The sequence below is a fragment of the Bos taurus genome, chromosome 24 (genome assembly GCF_002263795.3).
Source record: "Bos taurus isolate L1 Dominette 01449 registration number 42190680 breed Hereford chromosome 24, ARS-UCD2.0, whole genome shotgun sequence".
NCBI classification, from domain to species: Eukaryota; Metazoa; Chordata; class Mammalia; order Artiodactyla; family Bovidae; genus Bos; species Bos taurus.
In genome coordinates, this window is record NC_037351.1 from 60675527 (window position 1) to 60701601 (window position 26075).

The following is a 26075-nucleotide window of genomic DNA, read 5'->3' on the forward strand; positions in this document are numbered from 1 at the left end:
AATTTTGTCTTTTGGCATTTTAAAAGTTGTTTCATGTTTTCTTAAGTTTAATGATTATCATTACGCCATTCATATGCTTTGAGACAATGCTGCATCCTTCACTGTGTCTTTTTAGGGTGTTAACCTCGACGCAGGAGCTGTCAGGCCACTAGGAATTTCTCAACAGTAAAGAAACTGTTGGTAGCGTTCTTCACTTAAGAGCCAGCTAAGACCTGGAATCTAATTGTGATCTGTAGGATCATAGATTTTATTGATATGTTCAAATTTGAAAACGTACTAATGTATATTTGTTATTTATTTACACAATTTTAAAAGTCATTTTTTCAGTTTTCCCCTAAAACTTTTAAAGTTTGTATTTGAGACCCTGGTTATAATATTTATAATATTTTTTATTATTATTACATATAGCTTTATCTTACTGGTCACTGCTTTTAACACTTTATATTAACTTAATGTTTATCAAATTATGGAAAACTTTCTAAATAAAGCATTTAATATTGGACATTAAATACTGAAGAATCCTCTTCAGCGCAAGCTTTAATGCATTTTAGGTTATTTTCTGGTATTAAACAACTTTTTCCTGCTGTCAACCTGTTAGTTTCTTACTCCATGAAAGAAATACCTTATAGTTATTATTTATTGACATAAACAGTCTGGTGGATTTACAACTATCTTTTTTTTTAAACCAAATTCAAATCCATATTTTAACTGAGATCTTATTCTGGAGCAAATTTTAAATTAAAATAAATAAAGTTTTGCTTTTTACTGGCAAACTCTTTCAGTTTTCATTTACTAGATATTTAGTCTCATAAAACCTTAATTTTTGAGATTTGTTAAATTTGTTCACATGCAAGAGAAATTTACAGTTGACCCTTAAACAACAGGAGTTTGAGGTGTACACACCCACTTATATATGTACAGTTTTCCATAGTTAATATCATAGCACTGCCTGGTCCATGATTGGTTGAATTTGTGGGTGTGACAGAATCTCTGACACAAAGGGCTGACAATAAGTTAGACAGTTTAACCCCTGATTGTGCAGGGATCAGGTACATTTCATTTTTTTTCTAAAAGTAATTTAATGTATTTTAGTTTTATATTTAAAGTCTATAATATGCTAGATAGACACTAGGAGGCAGAACCTTAGTTTTCTTTTGATAAGATAGTTAACTTTCCAAACTGCCATTTTGTACATGATTTATTTTGCTGCTCTTTTTTATAGTGACTAGGTTCCCTCGGCCTATGTCACCTCTTCAAGACGTGTCTACTATTATTGGAAGCCGTGAGCAACTGGCGCTGCTCCTGCAGCTCTATGACTACCAGCTGGAGCATGCGGGCACAACCGGCTGGGAGAGTTTACTGTGGGTTGTCAATCAGCTGTAAGTTACCACGCCCACCCATGTTCATTTGGTACATCTCAGCTACTTGAATGGAAGATAGCTCACTATACTTAGCCTGGGAACTGAGGGACAAAATATAGCAAAATATTTTTTTAAAAATAACAAAACGTAACTTGGCGTCATCTGTGGTAACTTTCTTCAGGAGAGAAGAGCTATACCTGTAGACATGTAGCTGCTTATCTGTGGAAATGGTGCGTCTGTTATTGCAGACAAACCTGTCTTCTACCGTATTATCTAAAAGTGATGGTGGATTGTAAACTGCATCCACACTTCTCATTTTTGAGGCTAAAATATACGGTGCCATGTGAGCCAAGCTTTTGTATGACGTGTCGCCTCCATTGACTTGAGTCTTATTAACACCTCACTTAGAACTCTGCCATTAAGTTTCCATATATTTCATGACAACCTGTTAAAATTTAAGTTTACAGAATATAAAGTTAAGACTTTTTCAAAGGGTCCCAAACAACTCCTTTGCATTCTGATTTTGCTGGCTGTGAAAAGCAGAAGAGCTTGTTCGCTTTGGATGGGCTCGGAAATTGGCGAGGAAGCGGTCGCTTATTTGTGTCCCTGCCTGTTCTCCTTCCTTTCTTGTTCAGGTTGCCACAGCTTATAGAAATCGTTGGCAAAATCAACGTCGCTTCCACTGCCTGTGTCCATGAGTTCTCCAGATTTTTCTGGCGCCTCTGCCGGACATTTGGCAAAATTTTTACAAACACTAAGGTAAAAACTTGTATTTCATATTTTCTTATATGCAAGACATATAAAAATGTAATGTGTTAACTAATGCTATGGCAGAGTAAGTAAAAGCAGGAGCCCTTCCTTTATTCTAATTATCTTTTAATATCTTAGAAAACTATGATAATAAAAGAAAATTCTGATCTGTAATATTCTTACCTTTATTGATTTTCAAAAAATGATTTAGCCAAAATTTAGTCTGTATCCACATTTGAATATAAGGTCTACTCACTGTGGATGTCTCAGGGCTTTCCAGCATAGAAAGTATCAGCTCGGGGACTCCACTGCATTTCCTTGAATGTGCTTCTTGTACTGAATCTACCACGGATTCAGGAAGCCGCCATTTCCTCTATATGCTTTGGTCAAAACTTCAGGTGATTATGGGCTTCCCTGATAGCTCAGTTGGTAAAGAATCCCCCTGCAATGCAGGAGACCCTGGTTCGATTCCTGGGTCGGGAAGATCTGCTGGAGAAGGGATGGGCTACCCACTCCAGTATTCCTGGGCTTCCCTTGTGGCTCAGCTGGCAAAGAATCCACCTGCAATGCAGCAGATCTGGGTTCGATCCCTGGATTGGGAAGATCCCCTGGAGAAAGGGAAGGCTACCCACTCCAGTATTCTGGCCTGAAGAGTTCCATGGACTGTATAGTCTACGGGGTCGCAAAGAGTCAGACACGACTGCGTGACTTTCACTTTCACTCAGGTGATTATAGAAACAAAGCAACTTAGGTAGAATACTTGCTACAAGATAGGAGCTCCTAAAACAGAATGGACACTTGAGATAAATGCTGCATATTTCAATCACTGTCACATTTGCCTAACCAAGTTATTTTGTTGTTTAAATATTAAAATTGGAAAGTCCTTAACTCCTGCTTTCTTCTTTAATCCTATTAATCCATTTGTCTTCATAACAGATTGTTGAGCCAGTTCTTTAGAGCATTAACAAAACCTTATAAAGATGTAGTTGCTATACGTTGAGACATTTAAAAGGTAAAAATTCTGTGGTATCTCTTTACTAAGCCTATAGTTTTTGAAACGTTTGGAGCATAACAGTTTGGTATAGTGGACCGACAGACTTCAGAAAATGGGTTGTGACTCTCTGTGTCCTCGAATAAATCATTTAATGTATCTGTACTTAATCTCTTTATGTGTGAAATGAAATTTAATCCTGTACATCTGATGCTGTAGGTTAATCTTTTCACAGTGGTCTACATCTCAGTTTAAATGGCATTTGCAAATTAATATGCCTGACCTATTGATAGAAGGGCAAAAACCAGAGCTTAATGTTACTGTAGGAGAAAACAAATCATTCATTAACATCTAATTATTAAGTATAATTGGATTTTACTGGGAATCATTATTGGCAAAAACTGACATCTCCAGAAGTAACTGTTATTTATTTTACTTTTTCTTACAAAAGCAATTACGAATTCACTTTAACACTTAAGTGGTTGACTTCAGAGGCCTGAAATCTGTGATGTTAAAAATAAAAATTGAAACAAGCATTTCCTCTAACTTAAAATTTTAATGTTAAATTCTGTCTTTCATGTTTAAAATTAAATTTTAAAAAAGTTAAAGACTAATCTAAGCCAATGGATATAACATAATGAGTATGTTACTGAATATCCTAAATGAATGGAATTTCATTTTCATTCCTTTTATACACAACATTTTTTTTCAACAATTTTAATCATATAATATCTGCCTAAATACCCTATCATCAAATTCAGTTTTGGGAGGTAGTAATTTCAAACACTTAAAGTCACTGGAAATTATTTTAATTTAGTGAAAGAATCTAAACGCCCTTCAGAAAACTTGCTGACCTAAATTGATTTTTTAAATATTTTATCTCTAAAAAGATGTTGTTTTCAGAAACTTGACACTTCTTTTTTCCTATGGCTTTTAAGAAGTGTTATGTTTTTGACTACTTGTATCTTTAAAAATAAGTAGTAGTAGCAACGGAGAAGGCAATGGCACCCCACTCCAATACTCTTGCCTGGAAAATCCCATGGATGGAAGAGCCTGGTGGGCTGCAGTCCATGGGGTCGCGAAGAGTCAGACACGACTGAGCAACTTTACTTTCACTTTTCACTTTCATGCATTGGAGAAGGAAATAGCAACCCACTCCAGTGTTCTTGTCTGGAGAATCCCAGGGATGGGGGAGCCTGGTGGGCTGCCGTCTATGGGGTCACACAGAGTCGGACACGACTGAAGTGACTTAGCAGTAGTAGCAATGGTAGGAAACATTTTATTTAACCATTGATTCGTCTGTTGAACCTGAGACTTTCTGGATCTTTTCTTTGGGTTGCTTAGGTAAAACCTCAGTTCCAGGAGATTTTAAGGCTGTCTGAAGAAAATATTGGTAAGTCTGTGCATTATAATTTATAAAAACAATTAAATCTCTTTACTCCAGAAAAATACTTTATTCATTATATGCAAATTGTATAAATAAACTAACAAGTACAGTTGAAAAGGAAAATTTATACTATGGAGTTCTTGGGTTTACAGCACTGCTACATCTAATATCCTTTCCGTGGAGTAGTAATAAGATTAATCTCCCTCAGTTTTATTGTAAATATCTACCTTCACTGTAATCAAATTGACCTAAACCTGACCTTCTCAGACTGTGTACTTACTGTACCCTTGGAGGTTTGAAGTGGTGCAACTGAAATACTGAAAAGGAAAAAATACAGAGCATGTAATTCATAATTAGTTACTTAGAACTTTTAAAATTAAAACAAGTGTAACTGAATAGAATGTAAGATGAACATTTTTTTAATGAAACATGAGATTTTTATGAAACTACAGGCTTAAATGGGCAGCTCCAGCCCCTCTGTTCGTAGTTTTTACTTACCTGTCTTAAGAAGTCTGGTTACAGCACCAAGACCTCCTTTATGTCGGGATCTTATGTCCCTGTGTATTTTTCTAATTTCTAGGAATGAATTGTAGAAATATTAAGGACAAGAATGTACAGCCCCTGTGGTTTGTACCTTAGCTTGGCTGTTTTGGACGGATAGCTAATTCTTACCTCAGTCTCACCTTAGTGATGTAGCTAATTCTTACCTCAGTCTCACCTTAGTGATGTAGGTAATTCTTACCTCAGTCTCACCTTAGTGATGTAGCTAATTCTTACCTCAGTCTCACCTTAGTGATGTAGCTAATTCTTACCTCAGTCTCACCTTAGTGATGTAGCTAATTCTTACCTCAGTCTCACCTTAGTGATGTAGCTAATTCTTACCTCAGTCTCACCTTAGTGATTTGATTTGAGTCATCTGGACTCCATTTTTGTCTGTCATCACAGGTAATTAGAGAGTGAATAAATGATTCCTTTTAAGTTTGAAAATGTCAGTGAGGTTTTTTTTTTTTTTTTTGACAAATGCTTCCTAAAGTTTATATTTAATAGGTTTCTAATGGTTTAATTACTTGGAATTAAAAAATGGTATTATCTGTTTAGTTATTCATTCTAATGATGATAGCTTTCAGAATTATTAGTTAGGAGGTGATTATATACAGTCTGTATGTATGAATTCAACTTAAGCTTATGTTTGTAGCCTCAGATTTACTTCTCAACTACCATAGTCACACTCAGCCAACATCAGCACTCCCCAAAAGATAAAATTACTCTTGCCAGGAGAATAAATAAACCTCAGATACTAATTGATAGGAAAATAGATTCGTTTTGGGTGAAAATACTTTCAAGACAGTTAAATACATGCTTTCAACTGAATTCTGTATGTACTACTTTCTGAAAAGAATTTAAAACCATGTAAGAGTAGAAAAAAGTAATTTTTAAAAGTTTGAGTATGTAAAAGCAAATGTGAAGAGCTTCAAATAATGCCTAACATCAGTAAATGAGAGCTCTTGGTGCTATAAATAGCAACTGCCATATCATCTCTGGACATTTTTTTTAAAAATCGTCTACACATGCTGCATAAGAAAATCTGATGTGTTAAAGTCGTCACAGGGACATTCAGCTGTGGCTGGGTGCTTTCCTGTCTCCCCAAGCTGTATTTAGCCTCCCTACTCCATGAAAATAGTCAAGGTTCTGTCTGGCTTCTGAAAACCCCTGTGCAGGGTACAGGAAGAGCTCTGGAACTAGGCTAATACTAGAAACTGGGTGGTGTCTCATGTCTAGAAGCAGGTTAAATGCGTATCTAGGTGTTTCCTTTCAGCTGAGTGCCTTTATGCTTTACTGAATACTGCAAATTAAAAGCCTGAAACTTTATAGAACATGCTTGTATGGCCACTTGGGAAAGTGTTAAAGAAAGCTCTGACTTAATGACTGTGCAAATAACAGTATAGCATCTCATTTTGGTCATTAAAGGTTTTCCCATCTATCAAAACTGTGTACGCTAATGGCTCGGAAAAGTATTAAGTTACATTTTCACAACCACCAGTGGATATGTATGTTTTGATCAAAGTATTTTTAAAGTAATGATAACATTTATTTGTAAGCCTTGTAACCAATTGTAATTTAAAATATAATTTGTACTGTGACTTTTTGCTTTAAAGTGTACTCAGATATTTAAAATTATTTTTGTGGTTTTTAGATTCCTCAGCAGGAAATGGGGTCCTCACTAAAGCTACTGTCCCCATTTATGCAACAGGAGTCCTCACGTGTTATATTCAGGTAAAGGAAAAATTCTTTGGCTGGAAAATGTAAAAGCACTTTCTATTTAGAAGGATAGCTAATGTTATGTCTTTTAATGTGTTCATAAGTGAAAATAATACCCATAAATAAACAAATTTATTTATTATTCTTATTCAATAAATAATATATAGTAGAAAGCATATTTTGGTAATAGTCTCTTGAGGACCATCTCTGTTAAATAAAATTAGAGATTGTGTGCTTCTTGATATTTTGTTTAAAAGTGTTAGATTAAAAAAAAAAAGATTAAAAAAAAAAAGTGTTAGATTGTACTTACGTAGCAATTTCTTTGTGTTTCATGATAATTTTTTCATTAATAAACAAAGCACATGTGTTAGGTGAAGCAAACTGCAAAATGCCGTCACATACTGTTTCATCATTTTTAGCCAAGTATTTTGTAATCCCGAAACATGAAGGATTGTTGTAACTCTTTTATTGCTCATGGTCTTTGCTCAGCTGGGCATCTCTTCCGCTGTTCTTGCTGATAGTCGCTGTGTGGCTGCGTTCACCTGGTTGGTTGGTGGGGCTCCTGGCAGGATGACTGAGCTTTAGTCCCCATGGAGTCTTAGGGCCTCTCTCTGTCGGCAGGTCCTGTGCAGCAGCAGAGCCAGACTCCTTCTGTGCTAGCTCAGGGCTCCCAAAATTGTAAGAAACAGAATCTTCTAGGCTGCAGCCTAGGCTTTGGAATCAGCACACTGCTACTACTGTATTCTGTTGGTTAAAGCAGTCACAAGTCCAACCCGGATTCAAAAAAAGAGGAGACTCAATGAGAGCTTGACCCAGGAGGTGGGTTCACTGGTGCTCGCCAGTATAGCAGACCACCTCACTCTACTTAGCATTGTTTTAAATAAACACGTTGTGCATTAAGGCATATCAGTTGTTTTTAAGTGTGAGGCAGTCCCACCTGTGAGTTGAAAATATGGACTCAAGGTAAAGCATTTGTAGAAATTATGACACAATAATTCCCATGTAGTATTTCTGACCACTCCCTCCAATTAATCTGAATGTAATCATAGGAAAACAATAAAATAAATCCAAATTAACTTTTAAAAAGGAATTAGAATGGGAAAATCAAAGAGGAAGATCTTTTTCCCCCCAAATTTTCCACAATAATTCCTAACTTTTTTTGCATTTAAATCTAAAAGTATAGCCGTTCATATTTATTGCACTCTTCTTCCGAGACAGATTTGAAGCATCTTATAATATTAAACTGCAGTTCCCCGTATCATAAGATGCCTTGCAGTAGAAGCTCCAGCTCGGTTGGAGGAGCACGGTATTCTTTGCACTTTTCTACCCTAGTTTCTCAGACTACCTCACAATACGGATGCACACAGGATCTCTGTGTTTAGAATATTTTAAGTCATGTAACCTTAACAGATTGCATCCATTGTTCTCCTTAAATTTGTGAGGATTAAGTCCTAGCACATTACCAGGCACAGCAGCATGAATACCCTTTCCTCTTTAATTTTAGAAGCTCTTCCAGCAGAATAACAAACGTGATGTCAGTATTTTCCTCTCTCATTTTTAAGCTTGTGCAGTAAGTATGCTAAGCATGTTGATTTTGACCATAAACAGTATTTTAAGGCATAATAAATATGAAATACATATTTTAAGTTTGATAAAGTATGAAATACAAGGTTTGTCTCATAGTAGTCCCTCAGAATAGATTTATTGAATAAATCAATATAGACATGTTTTTTGAGTCACTGTGTGAAATGCAAATATCTAAAGAGATAAGAGCTTTGCTGCTATTTACAAAATGAGAATTGAGTGGCTGTCATAGATTGTCAGCGCTTAAGGAAGCACACGCCGGCGTTTTTCTTACTAAACAAAATTTTCTATGAAGGCAAATTAACTGTCCTTGTTGCTTTGATAAACAAAGCCTATTTTGAATCAAGTACCGAAGCAGTATTACTTGTCTTGAAATTTCAAAGTTGAGAAATTGTGTTGTAGTAAATTTTCAGAGCAAAGAATTCATGCTCATTTAGCAGTATATTTTATAGCTGTTACTTCACAGTTAAGTTTTTTCAGATTTACAGTTTATTTTCCAAATTTTATGGATCCTCTGGTACAGTAAGCACTAAAAATGGGTGAGATCTGTGTTCCACCGTAGCTCCAATGGTGGCTTGCCAGCATTTCCCTTCTTCACTGAGCAGACCAGCATATTATAAACTGCCGTGTCCGTCCTTTATTCATGGAGCATTACTTTTGTCAGTCCTCTATTTCTACCTCTCTCTGGATTAACCTGACCATGCAGGAAAGGTTGGATGGCAATCCAGTCTTCCTCATGGATCTAGTGATGGATGTGCCTTTTTAGTCACTCAGTCATGTCCAACCCTTGAGACCCCATGGACTATAGCCTGCCAAGGCTCCTCTGTCTATGGGACTTTTCAGGCAAGAATAATGAAGTGGGCTGCCGTTTCTTTCTCCAGGGGTCTTCCTGACCCAGGGATCGAACCTGCGTCTCCTGCATTGGCAGGTGGATTCTTTACCACTGAGCCACCAGGAAGCATTGATACTGATATATATAGAAGCCATTTATTGTTGACATAATATAGCCCTAAAGATAAAATATTTGACTCTAATTTATTATATATTTATTTCCTGATAGAATGTCAGATTCTTTCCCTTATAGATTCTGGCTAATTTAACATACAGTTATCTTTTTTAACTTTTCTATTGAGCAGACTTGCTTTTTCTAACAAATTTCTTAATAGTGTGCTATGTAAAAAAAGAAAGAAAGAAATATTTTCTGATTATTAAAATAATGGTTTGTCAAAGAAAGCTTAAAAGTAAAGGTAATTTTTTTAATCAAAGGTGTGACTATTTTTTTAAGGACACAATGGTCTATATTTCAGCAAGTGTGCGACTTCTCACTACTAATAATTTCTCAGATATCAATTTCTACTCTTAGGAGGATAACTGTTTTAGTGGCTTGTATTTAAGTATTTGGAGCCAAAATTAATGGGAAGTAAAACTGTTAAAATGAATTTTAATTAAAAATATACCTTTTATGTTTCAAACCAGAACTATCTTATCAAACTCTGCAGTGATGCAAGTAATCTATATCTGAGTTGTCCAGTGAGGTAACCATACATGGAGGTTAAACAGCTTGAATTGTAATTAGTGCAACTCAGGAACTGAATCTTTTATTTTCCTTCTCTTTAGTTTGAGTATAAGTTACCACATGTGGTGAGTGACTACCGTATTGGACAGCTCAGGTCTAAATCAATGAATCAGAATAGTATTTCTCTTCATACCATTGTGATCATAGATATGCTTAATAAATATCTTTAATTAAAATGTTTACAAATTAGAATATTTTCCCCTTATTTGATAAAATTTTCTAATTGTAGATAGGAAATGATGGTTTTTAAGTTCTACTTGATTGCTTGGAAATTGATTATCAGTCTTTTTCCTCCATAGGAAGAAGACCGAAAGCTGTTGATTGGATTCTTAGAGGATGTAATGACCTTGCTTTCATTATCTCATGCTCCTCTTGATAGCCTGAAAGCTGCTTTTGTGGAACTGGGGTAAAAATAATAGCTGATAGTTTTTAAAAGCTATAGCAAGTCTTAAAATTGGTTTTATAGAGTACATATTTTTAGTCTAAATAAAGATTACTATACACACCAAACTTCTTGATTTCTTACTTAAGATCTTTTTGTTCTTTTTTTGTATATTTTAATATTTTATAATCAATACATTGTGATAAAAGAATGAGGTAAAGGATACAGATATGTCTTCGTTGAAGCAGCTGGAGGCATAAAATCAAGTACAAATTTGAAGAAAATTCAGTGGCCCCAAATTGGAAAAGGCGTCCCAGTGAAAGCCAGACCACTGGGCTCCCCTTCCATTCCGTTTGACTTGCCTGGTTTACCACACAGTTGCACTCATCTCACCAGCAAAGTAATGCTCAAAATTCTCCAAGCCAGGCTTCAACAGTACATGAACCATGAACTTCCAGATGTTCAAGCTGGATTTAGAACAGGCAGAGGAACCAGAGATCAAATTGCCAACATCTGCTGGATCATCGAAAAAGCAAGAGAGTTCCAGAAAAACATCTATTTCTGCTTTATTGACTATGCCAAAGCCTTTGACTGTGTGGATCACAGCAAACTGTGGAAAATTCTGAAAGAGATGGGAATACCAGACCACCTGACCTGCCTCCTGAGAAATCTGTATGCAGGTCAAGAAGCAACAGTTAGAACTGGACATGGAGCAACAGACTGGCTCCAAATCAGGAAAGGAGTACGTCAAGGCTGTATATTGTCACCCTGCTTATTTAACTTCCATGCAGAGTACATCATGAGAAACGCTGGGCTGGAAGAAGCACAAGCTGGAATCAAGATTGACAGGAGAAATATCAATAACCTCAGGTATGCAGATGACACCACCCTTATGGCAGAAAGCAATGAAGAACTAAAGAGCCTCTTGATGAAAGTAAAAGAGGAGAGTGAAAAAGTTGACTTTAAACTCAACAGTCAGAAAACTAAGATCATGGCATCTGGTCCCATCACATCATGGTAAATAGATGGGGAAGCAGTGGAAACAGTGACAGACTATTTTGGGGGGCTCCAAAATCACTGCAGATGGTGACTGTGGCCATGAAATTAAAAGACACTTGCTCCTTGGAAGAAAAGTTATGACCTACCTAGACAGCATATTAAAAAGCAGAGACATCACTTTGCCAACAAAGACCCATCTAGTCAAAGCTATGGTTTTTCTAGTAGTCATGTATGAATGTGAGTTGGACCATAAAGAAAGCTGAGCACCAAAGAATTGATGCTTTTGAACTGTGGTGTTGGAGAAGACTCTTGAGAGTTCCTTGGACAGCAAGGAGATCCAACCAGTCCATCCTAAAGGAAATCAGCCCTGAATATTCATTGGAAGGACTGCCGCTGAAGCTGAAACTCTGGTACTTTGGCCACCTGATGTGAAGAACTTACTCATTTGAAAAGACCCTGATGCTGGGAAAGATTGAGGGCAGGAGGAGAAGGGGACGACAGAGGATAAGATGGTTGGATAGCATCACTGACTTAATGGACATGAGTTTGAGTAAACTCCTGGAGTCGGTGATGGACAGGGAGGCCTGGCGTGCTGCAGTCCATGGGGTCTCAAAGAGTCGGGCATGACTGAGGGACCGAACTGAACTGAACTGAACTCATAATCACATCATCTAGCTGCTTAAGTAGTTTCTTCTCATTCTTTACTAAAAACAGGTTTATGTATTTATTAATAACACCATCCCACATTTAGATAAGTGTCACACCCAACTTAACCCTTCCATATGGTGGTTTGAGTTATCTTTGATTTGGGTTATCCTAACTGATCCTATACCACCCATATGGCATATATAGGACAGTATTGTTTCACCACTGTTTATAGATGTCAGAAATTAAGACTCACAAAGGTTACAACTTACCCATCTGACTCTTAGTCCAGTGTTTCTTCTCATAAGTAGTAAATTGTATTTTACTTTATTTTTTTATAATTCTAACTTTTATGCTATTAAAGAGTTGAAATGTCTATCGTCTTTGCACATGCTTAGAGAAACTTAGTTCCTGAATGTGCTAAAAGTTTGTAGTTGTATAAACTGACTTCCTTTTTTTAAAGAATCTTAGACATAGCCTATTAAACCATAGAAAGTAATTCTATATGTTTTGCCAATATTTTTGTCACTAGTATTCCTCAGAAAGGTAGAGTTTTCAGTACCCCAGTAAGACACTGTGGCTCTCACTTTTAGCGTTGATTTTTCTCTTGCAGTGCAAATCCAGCTTACCATGAGTTACTGTTAACTGTTCTGTGGTATGGTGTTGTCCACACATCAGCACTCGTGAGGTGTACTGCTGCTAGAATGTTTGAGGTATGTAAACAAGATTTTCAGATCACAGTGATTTTCTTTGGAAGAGGGAGAGGGAATATTTTTTTGAAGGGAGGGAGCTTTTCATACTGCGTTACATTGATGTATGTTTTGTGGCATTGAATAGTATCTAGTTGTGTCCTGTGGGATGGGGCAGAAATTTAGTTTTGGAATATTTCGGATTGTTTTTTAGCCTTATTGGTTCCTCGAATGTTATTATATTATCATTTCCTCTCCTCAAATTTCTTTTAAATCTTATTTATTTCCGTCCTATGTAAATCTTCTTGGCTATACTTTTCTATTTACTGAGGCAAATGGCTATTAAAACAAACTAAAACAGTAGAGGGCATTTATAAAGTTGTAAAATATAGTTGAACTCATGAGTAAAATATACTTTGATTCAATCGTTGCAATTACGGAAATATTTATTGATTATTCCTACTTTGTTATTTCCTCGCATATCATATCTGGAATAATAGCATCTCTAGACTTTAACTGCCCGTAGACTTAAAAGAGAGAAGACACTTCATATAATTTAACTAGATTTTCTTAAATTGCCACCTACCCAAGTTTAGTATGAAAATTGAAATACCTATCTTTTTTATCCTTCACAAAGGAAATTGTGTCAACCTAGTTCATGTATGTATGTTTTTAGAACTAGAATGTGAGCACTAAAGTTGGCTTTGAATGTTTTACTGTTCTTGAGTCTTATCACAGAGCCATCCTGCCTGGGTTCAGCATCTGTCTCTGCCACTTAATGCCAGGTTCAGACTTCTCTGGCCTTGGTTTTCTCATCTATAAAGTGAAGATAATAATAAGTATCCATCTCAAAGGATTTTTTGTTAATATTAAATGAGTTAATACTTATAAAAGCCTTAAGACAGTGTCTGACACATAATTAGAAGAACTTAATAAATGTTAACTATTACTATGATTGTTTTTTAAATCTATGCCATTACTTCACAAGATAATATAATAGTTTAAGAAAAGTATGTTTGTTCAGGCTAAAACTGTCCCTATTGTGTCTGTCATTTTTAAAATATCTTAAAGCATTTATTTTCATAAGAAGAAGGAGAGAATTCATTTCTTCCTACATTTCAGAATTTCTAGATAATTTAAGGTAAATTGCAATCAAAGGATTAGAGCACTGATAGCTTTTAAAACATATACCATCTAAAACTTTTAACTTTTTGTGGCATCTAAAGAAAATTCCATTCTTATCAGAAGATTGAAAATCCTCTTCCATGTTATTCCACAGTTATACAAATTTGATCCAAAAAACCAATCACGTGGTCTTTATCAAGACAAATGCCAAATTAAAAATTTAGTTAGATGCCTATCATAATAAGTTCCTTTTAGGTACAAATAGTTTTTGATTATTCAGTATGCTGAAAAGTTATTACCATGAAAGAAGAAAGTCTTTCTTTAGCCTCCTCTTTCCCCCAAAAGAAAAGAGCATCGTATTTCTTTAATATACTCTCTTCATAGAATTGTATTCTAAGACCATAAGAGCTATTTCTTTGTCTTAAAACATTTATTTCTAATGTGTCTATATATACTGATGAAGCATACCATATAAATGAAAATAGTTTAAAGAAAATGAGGTCTCCTCCCTCTTTACTTGTTTTTGTATTTTTTCCGCCTTATTTCTTACATGTGACTTTTGTCTGGTTTTGGTTTTGGTTTCTATGTCTGCTGTCAGTCCTGGTTGGAAACTATACCTATGCTTAAGCAGTTTTCAATGTTCTCAGGTTGATTATGAATTTCTGAGTCTAATTTGAGAGACATCTCAGTATTTTTTCAAATTCATTTATGATAAAAGTAGTTTTACTGAGCATGCCAGTAAAAGTCATCAGGAAAAATTAAAATTATTTTTGTCAATGAGCCTTATTTTAAACAATATTGTATTAAAAGATTAATTATTTCATAAGATTTCTTTTGATACTAATACATTATAATTTGCAATTATGCTTGCTTCCCCTGCCACCCAAAAATGACTTAATTCAAAATAAAAATGTAAAAAGGGGGGGACTTAAAATTTTTTAAGTTTTTAATGTCAGAACAGAAACTATTGATAAGAAAGTGAGAAATGGATATATCAGGAACTTGATATTGGATACTTAGTGAAATTGAACGCTAAATTTAGCTCTGAGTTTTCAGACAGCAGGACAAAAAGGGGAAATCTAGTCATTGTTAAATAAGAGAAAGTATATTCTTGATGTAACAAGTTAGTATTGAAATTGATTTATAGAAGAGACCCTCTTGTGTGACTTGTAGTGTGACGTGGTGGGTTTCCCAAAAGATGCAGAGAGTTAGTTTCAAATGATTTCTTACATCACTCAGAAGGAAACAAAGCAAGTGGTATTAAGACCACAACTCAAAGGAGGCATGGGCTTTTAAGACCAGTGAATGAGTCCATTTTAAGGCTTTTTGGCTGGCACAATATAAACCTTTCAAAATGTACTTTACTGATTCAAATCTAAGCTATTTTGTTTATAAAATGATACAGAAAAGAGAGTTTTATTTAACAGTCCAACTCTTCGTGACCTTGTGGATGGTAGCTTGCCAGACTCTTCTGTCCATGGGATTTCCCAGGCAAGTGTACTAGAGTGGGTTGCCATTCCCTTCTCTAGGGGATTTTCCTGCCCCAGGGATTGAACACCGGTCTCCTGTATTGCAGGCAGATTCTTTACTATCTGAGCCACCAGGGATGCCCTTTTATTTATAAAATGATACAGAGAAGAAAGTTTTATTTAACAATATTTTAATTTCTTCCCCCTATTTCTTTCTACCTGACATCTGTAATGCTTTTAAAGTAGTAACAAATTCTTTTGTCATTTTATTCCTGTCTAAATTATCCATGGTTCTGTTGAAATAAAAATTATTTCAGAATACTGAAGCAGATTCAAAAGTACCTGTTGGGTTTTTGTTACTAAAGATTCCATGACATCTTCCCTCTTCTTGGAGGACTAGTTCCCTTACAAGGTTAGCATTTAAGATTAATAATTTGTATTTACATTCTGAAATTGAGATTATAGGATTAAGATGTTACCCTTCTCTGTTGAAGCTCATAAAATGCTGTGATTTCTATAAAAACAAAATGCATATAGCTCAATATTGTCCTCTTGTTCTACAATTTAGGGTTGGCTGCTAAAAAATTGTTTTATAGTTAGATTATAGAAATAGGTCTAATTGTGGTTATCATATTTTTTTAATTTGAGCTTTTAGAGAAATGAGCTATTTGTCAGCATTGCCTCCTTGGACCAACCGGAAACATTCTTTAATTTAATGTCTTTTTCTAGATGTATCACGAAGCTTGCGTCCTTTGAGTCATCATAATCATTGCACTTGCATTTCCTGAATGCCTGGTCTTTGTCAGACACAGTGTTAAGTGTATTATGTGCAGCTAGTAGTGCGTGATCCCTGGAGGTAGATGACAGTCACCATTTTCAGATGAGAAAACTGAGTTTCAAGGGATGGTGTAATATATGTGAGGCCACATGCCTAATAAGTGGAGAGCTACAGTCTGAACCCAGGTCTGATGCGCACATGAAGTAACTCCTTTGCACTAGGCTGTCTTAGGTCTCTATACCTCAAGAAAGAAAGCTCTGTGATGTGAAAGACTGGGAATTTTTGTATGTGATTTTAAAATTTACGTGCTTTAGAACAGTCAAAAGCAATTTAGTGGTGGCTGCTAGCCGTTTGAGTTTGGTTTAAAAACAGTCCAGTTTGTACCTTGTTGGTCAAAACAAAATTATAGCAGATTTATTTAAAGAATTTAACCACAGAACCCAGTATGTCGTCTTTTTGGCTTCTTTAAAAAAATAATAATAATAAAGAATAAAGCTTTATTTTAAATTGCCTTTTAATTGAATATGGAAATTGTGTAGACTGTGTGACCAAAAGTACAAATTGCCATTGAATTGGTGACAAGCTGTTTTCGGGGACTGCTAGGCTGTGGAAGCTTTATTTTCCTCCTGAGCGTTCTCTGCCTTTTTTAAGCACTCCGGTAGTCATATTGGCTTAGCTTCTAATTTTGGTTTTGCTTTTGTGTTTTCTCTTTCTCTTGGTTGTTCCTTTCTTCTTCCCGTGGCATTGTTATTTGTTCTTTCCATGCATCACCTGTGAATACCCCCTGCGCTGACCAATCAGCTGTTGGTGAAGGGGGTGAATGAAACTCTGGTAGCTCAGAGGGTTGTTCCTGCTCTCATAACTCTCTCCAGTGACCCTGAAATGTAAGTGTCGTCCTTGCCTTTTACCTTCAGCATCCCTTTCAAAACGTGCCTGTCAAGAAATAACCATCAGCTTTTAAATTCATTGAAGAGTAGGTTTAACTCTTTAAAATAATAATATGGGATTATGCTTACTTGATTTTAAACTATTATACTACTATTCATGTATGGGTTTTGGGTTTTTTAAGTCTGCCTTCACAGTAAACGTAATGACAAGGCCGTGTATTGAAAGGGGTTATTAGTAGCACTGTTCCTCAGTAAACATCTCCAAAGCTTAACACATGCTGATGGACTATTTCTTCCAAGCCAAGAAGGGATGCTCTGCTAATCTCACTAACATGTTGTTACCAGTAAGTATAGTGGCATGAACCAGAGGCTTAACGTTTTAATGTCTCATGTGGGTGACTAAACCAAGAAAGGCCAGTGAGTCTGCCTGCCCATCCTCAGTCACAGCTAACCCAGTTCTCATTCCAGTTTACCAAACCATTTTTTATTGCATGTTGACTGGTTTACAGCTGACTCTTCGAGGCATGAGTGAAGCGTTAGTTGACAAGCGGGTTGCTCCGGCCCTTGTTACCTTGTCCAGTGATCCTGAATTGTGAGTTCCACAGACTGCGACCTTAAGTTATCCTGTCTGTCTTTTTGAGCATTCTTCTTGGTCTGCTTTTTTTAAATTTAATTTGTCATTGCTAGCGACTAATACAGTATATTTACCTTGTACTTACCTTGATATATTCTTTAATAATAACCAGTTTTTCATCTCAAAGAAAATGTCAGTTTTTTTCTTCTTTTATTCTAACAGCTCTGTCAGGATTGCTACGATTCCAGCCTTTGGCACGATTATGGAAACAGTTATTCAAAGAGAGGTAGGAAATGAGTGAAATTTATTTATCTGTATGTACTGCCGAGGTGATGAAAGCATATGACCATACACATACCCTGGGGTTGGGGGCAGGGAGCATATGCATTCATTTTATTTCTTAGTTAATTATGGGCCGGAGGGATCTCAGTATTTGAAAATATGGTAACCTACCAAAAGTATCTTTTCATATGCTAAGGCAATCTCTAGTCTTTCTTCTCAGTTAGAAACTTCAGTATAAGCCAGCTCTCAGATGTTCTTTTCTAAGCTTGTCTGGATATTGCTTAATAATCAGCAATTGAATAATCCTTCACAGCAGATCTAGTTTCAAAGTCTTCTCTTATTCAGTAGCCTTCTGGATAGTCCGCATAAATTCCCAGTGGTTAGTGCGTGCAGATTTGAAGAGAACAGGTTTCCTCAGTTTCGGTAATGGAGGCTAGAGGTTCCGATGTTCTTGTAACTGTCATTCATGTCAAGCTGCAAGTCATGTCGTAGACTGGTGTCATCTTCTGGCAGTCCACACCACTGTGACAGCCTCTGTCATGCCTGCTTCAGGAGATCACCAAAGTCTTCCTCCCTCAAAGTGTATTTTGATTCAGAAACTTGTGTGATCTAAAGTTTGTTCGGTTCTGTCTGCAGCATTAACTGTTAGACACTTATCAAAATTAGTATCAGAATGTTATTCTCTGTTATGAGATTGGACATGTCCTTGCACAATGAAAAATTCTGTACACTAGAAAATCAATTATTTGTGGACGTATTAGCCACTTAAATGGAAAACAAGATTTTCCATCTCATAGGCGTTTCACACACACACAAAAATTATATATATATAGACTGTTTTGTAAAATTTTTGTCATAGAGATTTTTTTTATAACAAAAAACTAAACAACTTTGTTAGTTGTGGGAAAAAGTGTTCTCTGTTTTTTCACTTACATATATATATATATATATATATTTTACTGGTGGAGCAAAATAAAAAAATACATCATTCTGCAAAGCTTGCAGTCTTGGCAGAATTTCAACATGTTCTTAAATCCCAAAATAAAAACTTTTAGGGAAATATGAGTAATATATAAGTCACTAATGACTCATTGCTTTCAGAAGGTGAATAAGTGGGTAACTTACACTGTGATCTGTTTTAAGAATTCTGACTTAGACACAAAATCATCAAACATTTATGTTTTTCCCTAAATATTACGGGATCTTTCTACAGTTTGTCAGGGAATATTTGTGTTTAAAAAAAAAAATGAGTTGGCAAACATAAATATGTAGGATCTTTTCTGAGCTGAAAGACTAAAGAAGTACTTATTTAATTTCAAACTTCAACTCATGTTGATATAAGTCATTTGAATCCAGTTATGCAAACCATGTTTAGTGTGTATCTTTCTCTCAATCTGACTGTATAATATTCAATTTTAAGTTGCTGGAAAGAGTGAAAATGCAGTTGGCTTCTTTCCTGGAAGACCCTCAATATCAAGACCAATATTCTCTGCATACAGAGATCATAAAAACATTTGGTAGAGTTGGGCCTAATGCAGAACCAAGGTTCCGAGATGAGTGTAAGTTGCGTTTTTTTACTCTTTCCTGAATTGACATGTAAGAGCAAAACCATCAGTTTCTCTGAGGATGTGTCATATGTTAAAGCCTTTTCTGCACTTTGTCTTTCATGCACTGAAAGCTACCAAGTGAAACAAGTTTTTTATTGGGGATTGATCATTATTGCTGTCACTCAGTGGTTTCTTACACTATGTCCTGTAGACATATGAAACGTAACTCATAAATAATTTCAAGTTATTTTTAGAACAGTTCTTAATAACTTAATTTCAAAATAACTGTGTTCCTTATATTTAGAGATTATTATTTAATTCTATTTCTAAGGAAATTTATATGTGTTTTTAGATATGTTATGAAAAATGTACATTTCTTCCACTTAGCATGCCATTCAACAATTTTAAGTCACAGCTTGTCAATCTGCTGAATAATCTGCATAATGATCTGCTAAAGCATTTTTTCCAGTTTCTATAGTGTTACTTCAACAGTGAGCCTCAACCTTTATGACTACAATTTCTGAGTGGTATCAAAGCACCCAATAATTATTATGCCAAAACCATGACAATTATCACTGCTACATCTTAGTCCTTTTATTTTTAGCCATTGACATGCTCTTGAAAGGATCACAGGCTTGGTTTCCTAAGTCAGTTTATAAGAATTATCACCAAAAATATTGTAAGGATTTGGACTGCAGTGTCCAAAAGGGCATGAATACTTATGGAGCTACAAGGACACAGTCAGAGGATTGTTTCTTGATGGGTAATAGTGTTGGTAACGTGAGGAGGAAATAATACTTCACATATTTCACAATTAGTTAACAGAAAAAGGTTTAGTATTTTAGTGAGCAGCAGGGTTAGTTCCTCATAGTAGTAACATTAGATTTACAGATGGCCCTCGCAGGAGCTTTGACTAACTTTACTGAGGCTGTAATTGCCCTGAAGCAGGTCTTGGCTATTGAATCAAGGAACAGTCTAAATAGTCAGTGGACCTTTGGTGGGCACCACATTGTTGAGAACACAATCGAACCTTTGTATGTACATTCAAGAGAAAGGTTGACACATTGCATAGAAGAAAGAAATTTTCTTTTCATAATGATCCCAAAATAACAAGGTTTGACTAGAGAAAGGATTGAGAATAGAAGTTTCCAATGCTTGAATAGGTGTAGTAAACCATTATCCCTGAAGCCTTCTACAAGTTAACTGGATATTGATTGACCAGTCTGTTTTAAGACAAAAAACAAAAATTTTTTTCTTCTGTATTTACTACTCAGTCAGTTGATTTCTCTTTTGCTTTAAAACTTTACCCCAAGGAACTTAATGTCTTATATTAATAAGGTGAATGGTAGACAAAGTAGAACCCATATTGACAAGGATGCTATATTGTTACCTATCTGTATTTATAGACAATTACTGTTAGGAATTAGAGGAAGATCAGAGCATTGCAGGGTAGTAACTGCTGTTTCTTGGAGTGATACTTTTTAACTTTTCTATTTCTTTTCTCCCTCTATTTCTTAGAGAATAGAAGACATCGGTTCACCCAGTGCCCCTTTTTCTTTCCCAAACTCTTAGTTATCACAGGCCCTTTTGGTTTTTATTTTTATCTCGAGGGCCATTTGGTTTTTCCAGTGAGTGAGTGAAGTCGCTCAGTCGTGTCCGACTCTTTGCAACCCTATGGGCTGTAGCCTGCCAGCTCCTCCGTCCATAGGATTTTCCAGGCAAGAATACTGGAGTGGGTTGCCATTTCCTTCTCCAGAGGCTCTTCCAGACCCAGGGATTGAACTCAGGTGTCCCGCATTGCGGGCAGACTATTTACCGTCTGAACCACCGGGGAATATTTTTCAGACTATGATACAATTTTGTTTTCCACTTTTTTAACTTTATAAGGCTCTCTGAAAATGTTCAGTCATACTTCAGAGATTTTCTAACATGGCAGTTTTACATTTCAAATCAGTTTTGTTTTGTTTTTTAAGTTCCTTATTTTAGATCTCAGCCCGTTTATAAAAAGAGAGGACATGATTCCCTTCATTTTTGCTATTGGATCTACCCCAGAATATATTTTGGAACTTTACTAATATCTATTTTTAAAAATTTCCTGTTGATTTATCTTTACTTTGTTTGCAGTTTTGAATCTTTAAGTGAAAGGCTCCAGAAGTGGCCTTATGTTGTGTGTTTCCTATTTTCCTTGCCCACTGAAGGTCAGTTGTAGAAATACTCTCATTTCGGTTATTAAATCTTTTAACCATTTATCTCCATCTGAGGGGTTAACAGTTGAGTGAATGAATTGTTACAGATATGGTAACCCAGGACAGTACTTATATAATGAAATGTTGAATTCTGTAATAAATGTCTATCTTCAGAGATTTAGGAAGATCCTACATGATTGCCTTTAACTGTCAGTAGACTAGAATTTAAAGAAACTTGTTTAGGTTTGTTTTCTAGTTAAGCAGTTTTAAGGGGATATTGTGTAGTGTGGTCGTTGAGTTTCTGAGAAAAACATTGAGGAAAGGATTGCTTGAATAAGAAATAACAGAATGAGCAGAATGAATAGAGAGGCCACGCTTTTATAGATAAACAAGTGCAAGGAAGGTAAATTTGGGCAGAAATGAAATAAAGACTCTTTGAGAGACTGTCTCAGAGCCACCATTTTGTTGAGGCCTCAGCATGCCAGTTAATGAATCAAAGTTTCAGTAAATTGATTAGGAATTCAATGAATAGTTGAAGTTTTTGTCTTATGTTTTTAGAACACCTCTTAAGTATGTTGTTACTAATTTTGACAAGTCAAAAAGTCCCCTAAAAATGGCCATAGTTGTCCTAAGTTTTTGTAGGTTTGTTTTTTTTTTTTACATTTACTAAGGTAAGCTTAAAGATTGTAATTATAGTGCTGATCTATTGAGAAAGATTTTTTGATAAGGAGATTGTGGCTTTAACATATGCAAATTCAGTGTAAACATGAAAGAAGTCACCTCGACTGTCAGAAGACGCCCTGATGAGCCATGCTCTGAGTCCCCCAACCAAGCAGGGGCTAGAAAGGGACCCTGTGATCAACAGCTTGATAATCACTTACCCTGGAGCCATTTCTCCAAGGAACCCTGGTTTTAGTGGGAAATGGTATTTAGAGCTCATGATCTTAGGCAGTAGGGGTGCTCAGCGTTACTGAAGTGGTTATTGTTTCTTGGGCCATCTCTTTTATTTTAGTAGCGTGTTATCTGTATTTTTGAAATTTTACGCTGTTCATTGAGATATCACATACTGAGCCCTTGAGTGACTTGAAAACTCAGCCACCTGTGCTGTTTGACATTGGTCTTTGCTATGAACTTGAGAGACTAAAGCCAGTAATATTTTCATGAAGTAGTGAAATCATTTGATATTGAAAGAGAATAAGTATACTTTTTATCTTTTAATAGCAACATTAATACCTGATTTGTATAAACTTTATAATAATAACACAAGAGGTAGGTTGTTTACATTTATTTATTTGGTTTTCATTTTTCAGATTGGGAAACTGAGTTGCAGTGAAGCTAAATGACCTGTGTACATCCTCACAATTAGGTCATGATGGCACGCTGTGATCTCTTTCTCCCAAATTCTGGATCACTCTTTATTCTGAAAAAACATGCTTTCTTCCCTAGTAAGAAAAAGCAAGTATAGGATGTGGGTGATCTTTCGAAATCATCCAAAATTAAAATAAAATTTTATAAAATGAAATATTATTTTTCAAATGGATAAAGGACATTTTAGGTTAAAATTAATAATTTCTTTTTCTCTTTTCAGTTGTTATACCGCATCTGCATAAGTTAGCCTTGGTGAACAACTTACAAATTGTGGACTCTAAACGACTGGATATCGCTACCCATCTCTTTGAAGCCTACAGCGCACTTTCCTGTTGTTGTATCCTTGCTTTATTATGTTATCTATATTTAAGGGTCAGTTTTGCTGTGAACCTCAGTTGTCAAAGATTGAGAAGTAGAATGTTTTTTTTCAGCTTAAATAAGTAGAGTAGAAGTTTAAAAATTTGAGTTGACTTGCCCCACTCTTCATTCTAGCCATCCCCTGATTTTAAAAGACAACTTTGAGTCTTCTATTTTTATATGTTCTATGGTCTAGAAAACATTGACTAAAATTTTGTCTGTGTTAATCAGCTGTATGACTTAAGCCACAAATGAGCTACAGCTGAGGCTTCTCTGTTAATCAAAAGGAAGCCTTGTCTATGTCCTGGCATTCACTTTTAATTACTGTTTAACCACCTTTATGATCGTATGAATATCTCTTGGAGACATATCACTCATTGAAAAAAAAATACAGGGCCACCCAGGTTAATCATTTGCATTGATAGCAGAACTGGAGGAAAGTTCAGAGATCATCTAACCCATGTCACTCACTACTTTCTATAAATGATTAAACTAAAACTTGAAGACATTAGTGACTTCTGTTTTTTAATAGTTAAAAGCAAAATTGTGACTACAACAACAAACTTTAGCTATCCTGTTAAATGTTCTCTTTACTGTCCAAGACCTAGTAAAATAAAACTAAGAAATAAAAATGAAATAAAACTAAGAAGGAAGTAAAGATAATGATGGGCAGAGCAAACTCCAGCTTTCAGGCTTTCCCATTAAAAGCAGAATAGCCCTAGAAAGGGGAAATAAGAGATTGAAAAGGGGTGAACACTAAACACTTGAATAGGACTGTGAAAGTACGTGCCGCAGAACATAATCAGAGAATTATGGTTAGGACAGGAGAGATGATGGTAGGAAAATGGAAATGTAGAACCGTGTGTTAAGGAGCTGCTGGTCCTTTTCAAAATGGGAAAGCTTGAAGCTCAATGCATGGTTGAGAGCATTTCATTTTGGGACTCTACTGAAAATTGCCTAATCATGTGGCTGACATAAGCTACTTTTTTATAATATAGATTATAAAATGGGCAGAGATACCATATTTTGATAATTTTGCCTCAACTAACCATATATTTTCTATAAGTTTAATTCCACTAAAAGCATAAGTTAACTATCATTCCTAGTTTATCTTGTTGGCATTTTCAACTTAGAGAAGATAGAGGAAGCAAGAAGAGGAAGTGATAATTGTGAATTCTCAAGGAAGGACTCTAGTAATGGAGAAGTGACAGGACCCTTCCAAGAAAGAAATAATGGCATGTCAGAGTGTGGCGTGTCAAAGAAAGAGAACACGGATATGTTCATACCTGTTCCCTAAACTTTGCGAAAGTAGATGTTTACAAACTTCAGTGAAAAGCTACGTGTAATCTTAATTTTTCTTAGAGTTTCACGTGAAATATGCCTCAAGAAAATGAGAAAGTCAGAAAAAGAAAGATCAAACATTTCAGCTCTGTAAACGTAATTTTCCAGGTGGACAAGGCAGTGGTTTCTGAAAGCAGAGGCGTCCGTATGGAAGGGGCATCACTGCATGGTTAGGCGTGCACAGAGCATCGCTGCAGAGGACACACAGGAAAAAGCCTCCACACCAGCACAGGAAGGGGAAGAAGCATCTTAACAGTAGACCCTGTGCGAGCCCTTCTCCATGAGTCAGAACTTGGACTTGAGTGAGCAGGGTGGTTATGGCCACCAAGAAAATCACATTGTCTGTCTATCCTGTATTCCATTGCATTCTGAGCTGATAGAACACATCATCATCTTTTAATAGGTTTGGCAAGGTGTTGTGTCAAGAAATGATGTTTAATATAAAATTTGAAGGAGTCTAGAAATATTTGACTTGGAATGATTTAGGGATAAAAAGATAATTTGAAAATTAGTTTAAAGGTTGTTATGTAGAAAAAAATTTAGGCCCATTTGTGTAAATGCTGACGAGCAGGGAGGCCTGTGATCTGAGAAGAACTTTCTGAGTTATCTAAAAGTACAATGGCCTCTTCTGTGAGACTGAATGTCCTGTCAGAGGCCTTGTGCCATCACTCACGGATGAGGTAGAGGTGGTTTCTAACCTCAGACAGGACTAAATGACCTATAAGTTTCCAACTCCTGAGACACTGTGGGATTTCATGGGGGAGAGGACCAAACAGTGAGTAGGGAGAGAGGAGGCTTTATTCCTCTCTGTCTTGAAAATAACTATATTTTCAAGGCAGTAGTTATATGGATTTTTTTTTTACTTAATAAAGTTTATTGTAATTTGCTTCAAAAAAATCAGTTCATCTTTATAGGGGAAGTCATTTACTGGCACTTTTCACTTTAATATTAATATGGTATATTAAATAAGAACTATTTTTAAATGGCTCACAACTATGATAGGTGAGAAAGTGTCATTAAGTAATGTGAATGAACAGGGTGAATTGTTTTCTTGGGAAATGCATCTACTTTCCCGACTCCCTTCAATGTCATATAATCAGCTAAACTCATAGGACTAAGAAATATAGGCAGTACTAAACTCATTACAGCAAAACCTCTCTCGCCCAATTCAGTCAGGACCAGTGTGGGTCAGTTTAACAGAATGGTTGAAGTAAGAAATCAAGAAAATGATAGATACCTAAGGTAACTTCTTTTAACTTAAAACACATAAATGTAACTTATTTTACCAATCTTTTGATGTAGAGTTAAAGAATTTCTTCTGTCAGTCTGCTGATTAGAGTTTTAAACATCAGCCGCCTTAGAATAATCACATTTGTAATATAATTGTCTATGGATTTCAACTTAACTTTGTTTAAAGAGAATCCGGAAACATTTCTGATAATGGGTACTGAATTTTTCTAGATTTTTGTATTTTTCTTTATATTTTAATATGCATATATTTTAAACAGCAATGTTTTAAGCAACTGGGCTTTCAACTT

The 26075-nt window shown here is 35.7% G+C and overlaps 1 protein-coding gene across 7 annotated transcripts in view; it reads left to right on the top strand.

Moving 5' to 3' along the window:
• RELCH (RAB11 binding and LisH domain, coiled-coil and HEAT repeat containing) overlaps positions 1–26075 on the top strand; it is a 114346-nt gene that overhangs the window by 73850 nt on the left and 14421 nt on the right. For 4 of the 7 annotated variants that reach the window (XM_005224364.5, XM_005224366.5, XM_059881109.1 and 1 more), the window contains 10 exons: positions 1223–1379; positions 1997–2120; positions 4447–4495; positions 6684–6763; positions 10208–10314; positions 12548–12647; positions 16797–16879; positions 17679–17742; positions 19159–19297; positions 23060–23176. In XM_005224364.5, the coding sequence (XP_005224421.1) occupies positions 1223–1379; positions 1997–2120; positions 4447–4495; positions 6684–6763; positions 10208–10314; positions 12548–12647; positions 16797–16879; positions 17679–17742; positions 19159–19297; positions 23060–23176 (1020 nt within the window). Of the gene's footprint in view, positions 1–1222; positions 1380–1996; positions 2121–4446; positions 4496–6683; positions 6764–10207; positions 10315–12547; positions 12648–16796; positions 16880–17391; positions 17475–17678; positions 17743–19158; positions 19298–23059; positions 23177–26075 lie in introns of those variants that run through there. The other 3 variants (XM_002697785.7, XM_059881108.1, XM_005224370.4) reach the window with 3 other exon arrangements.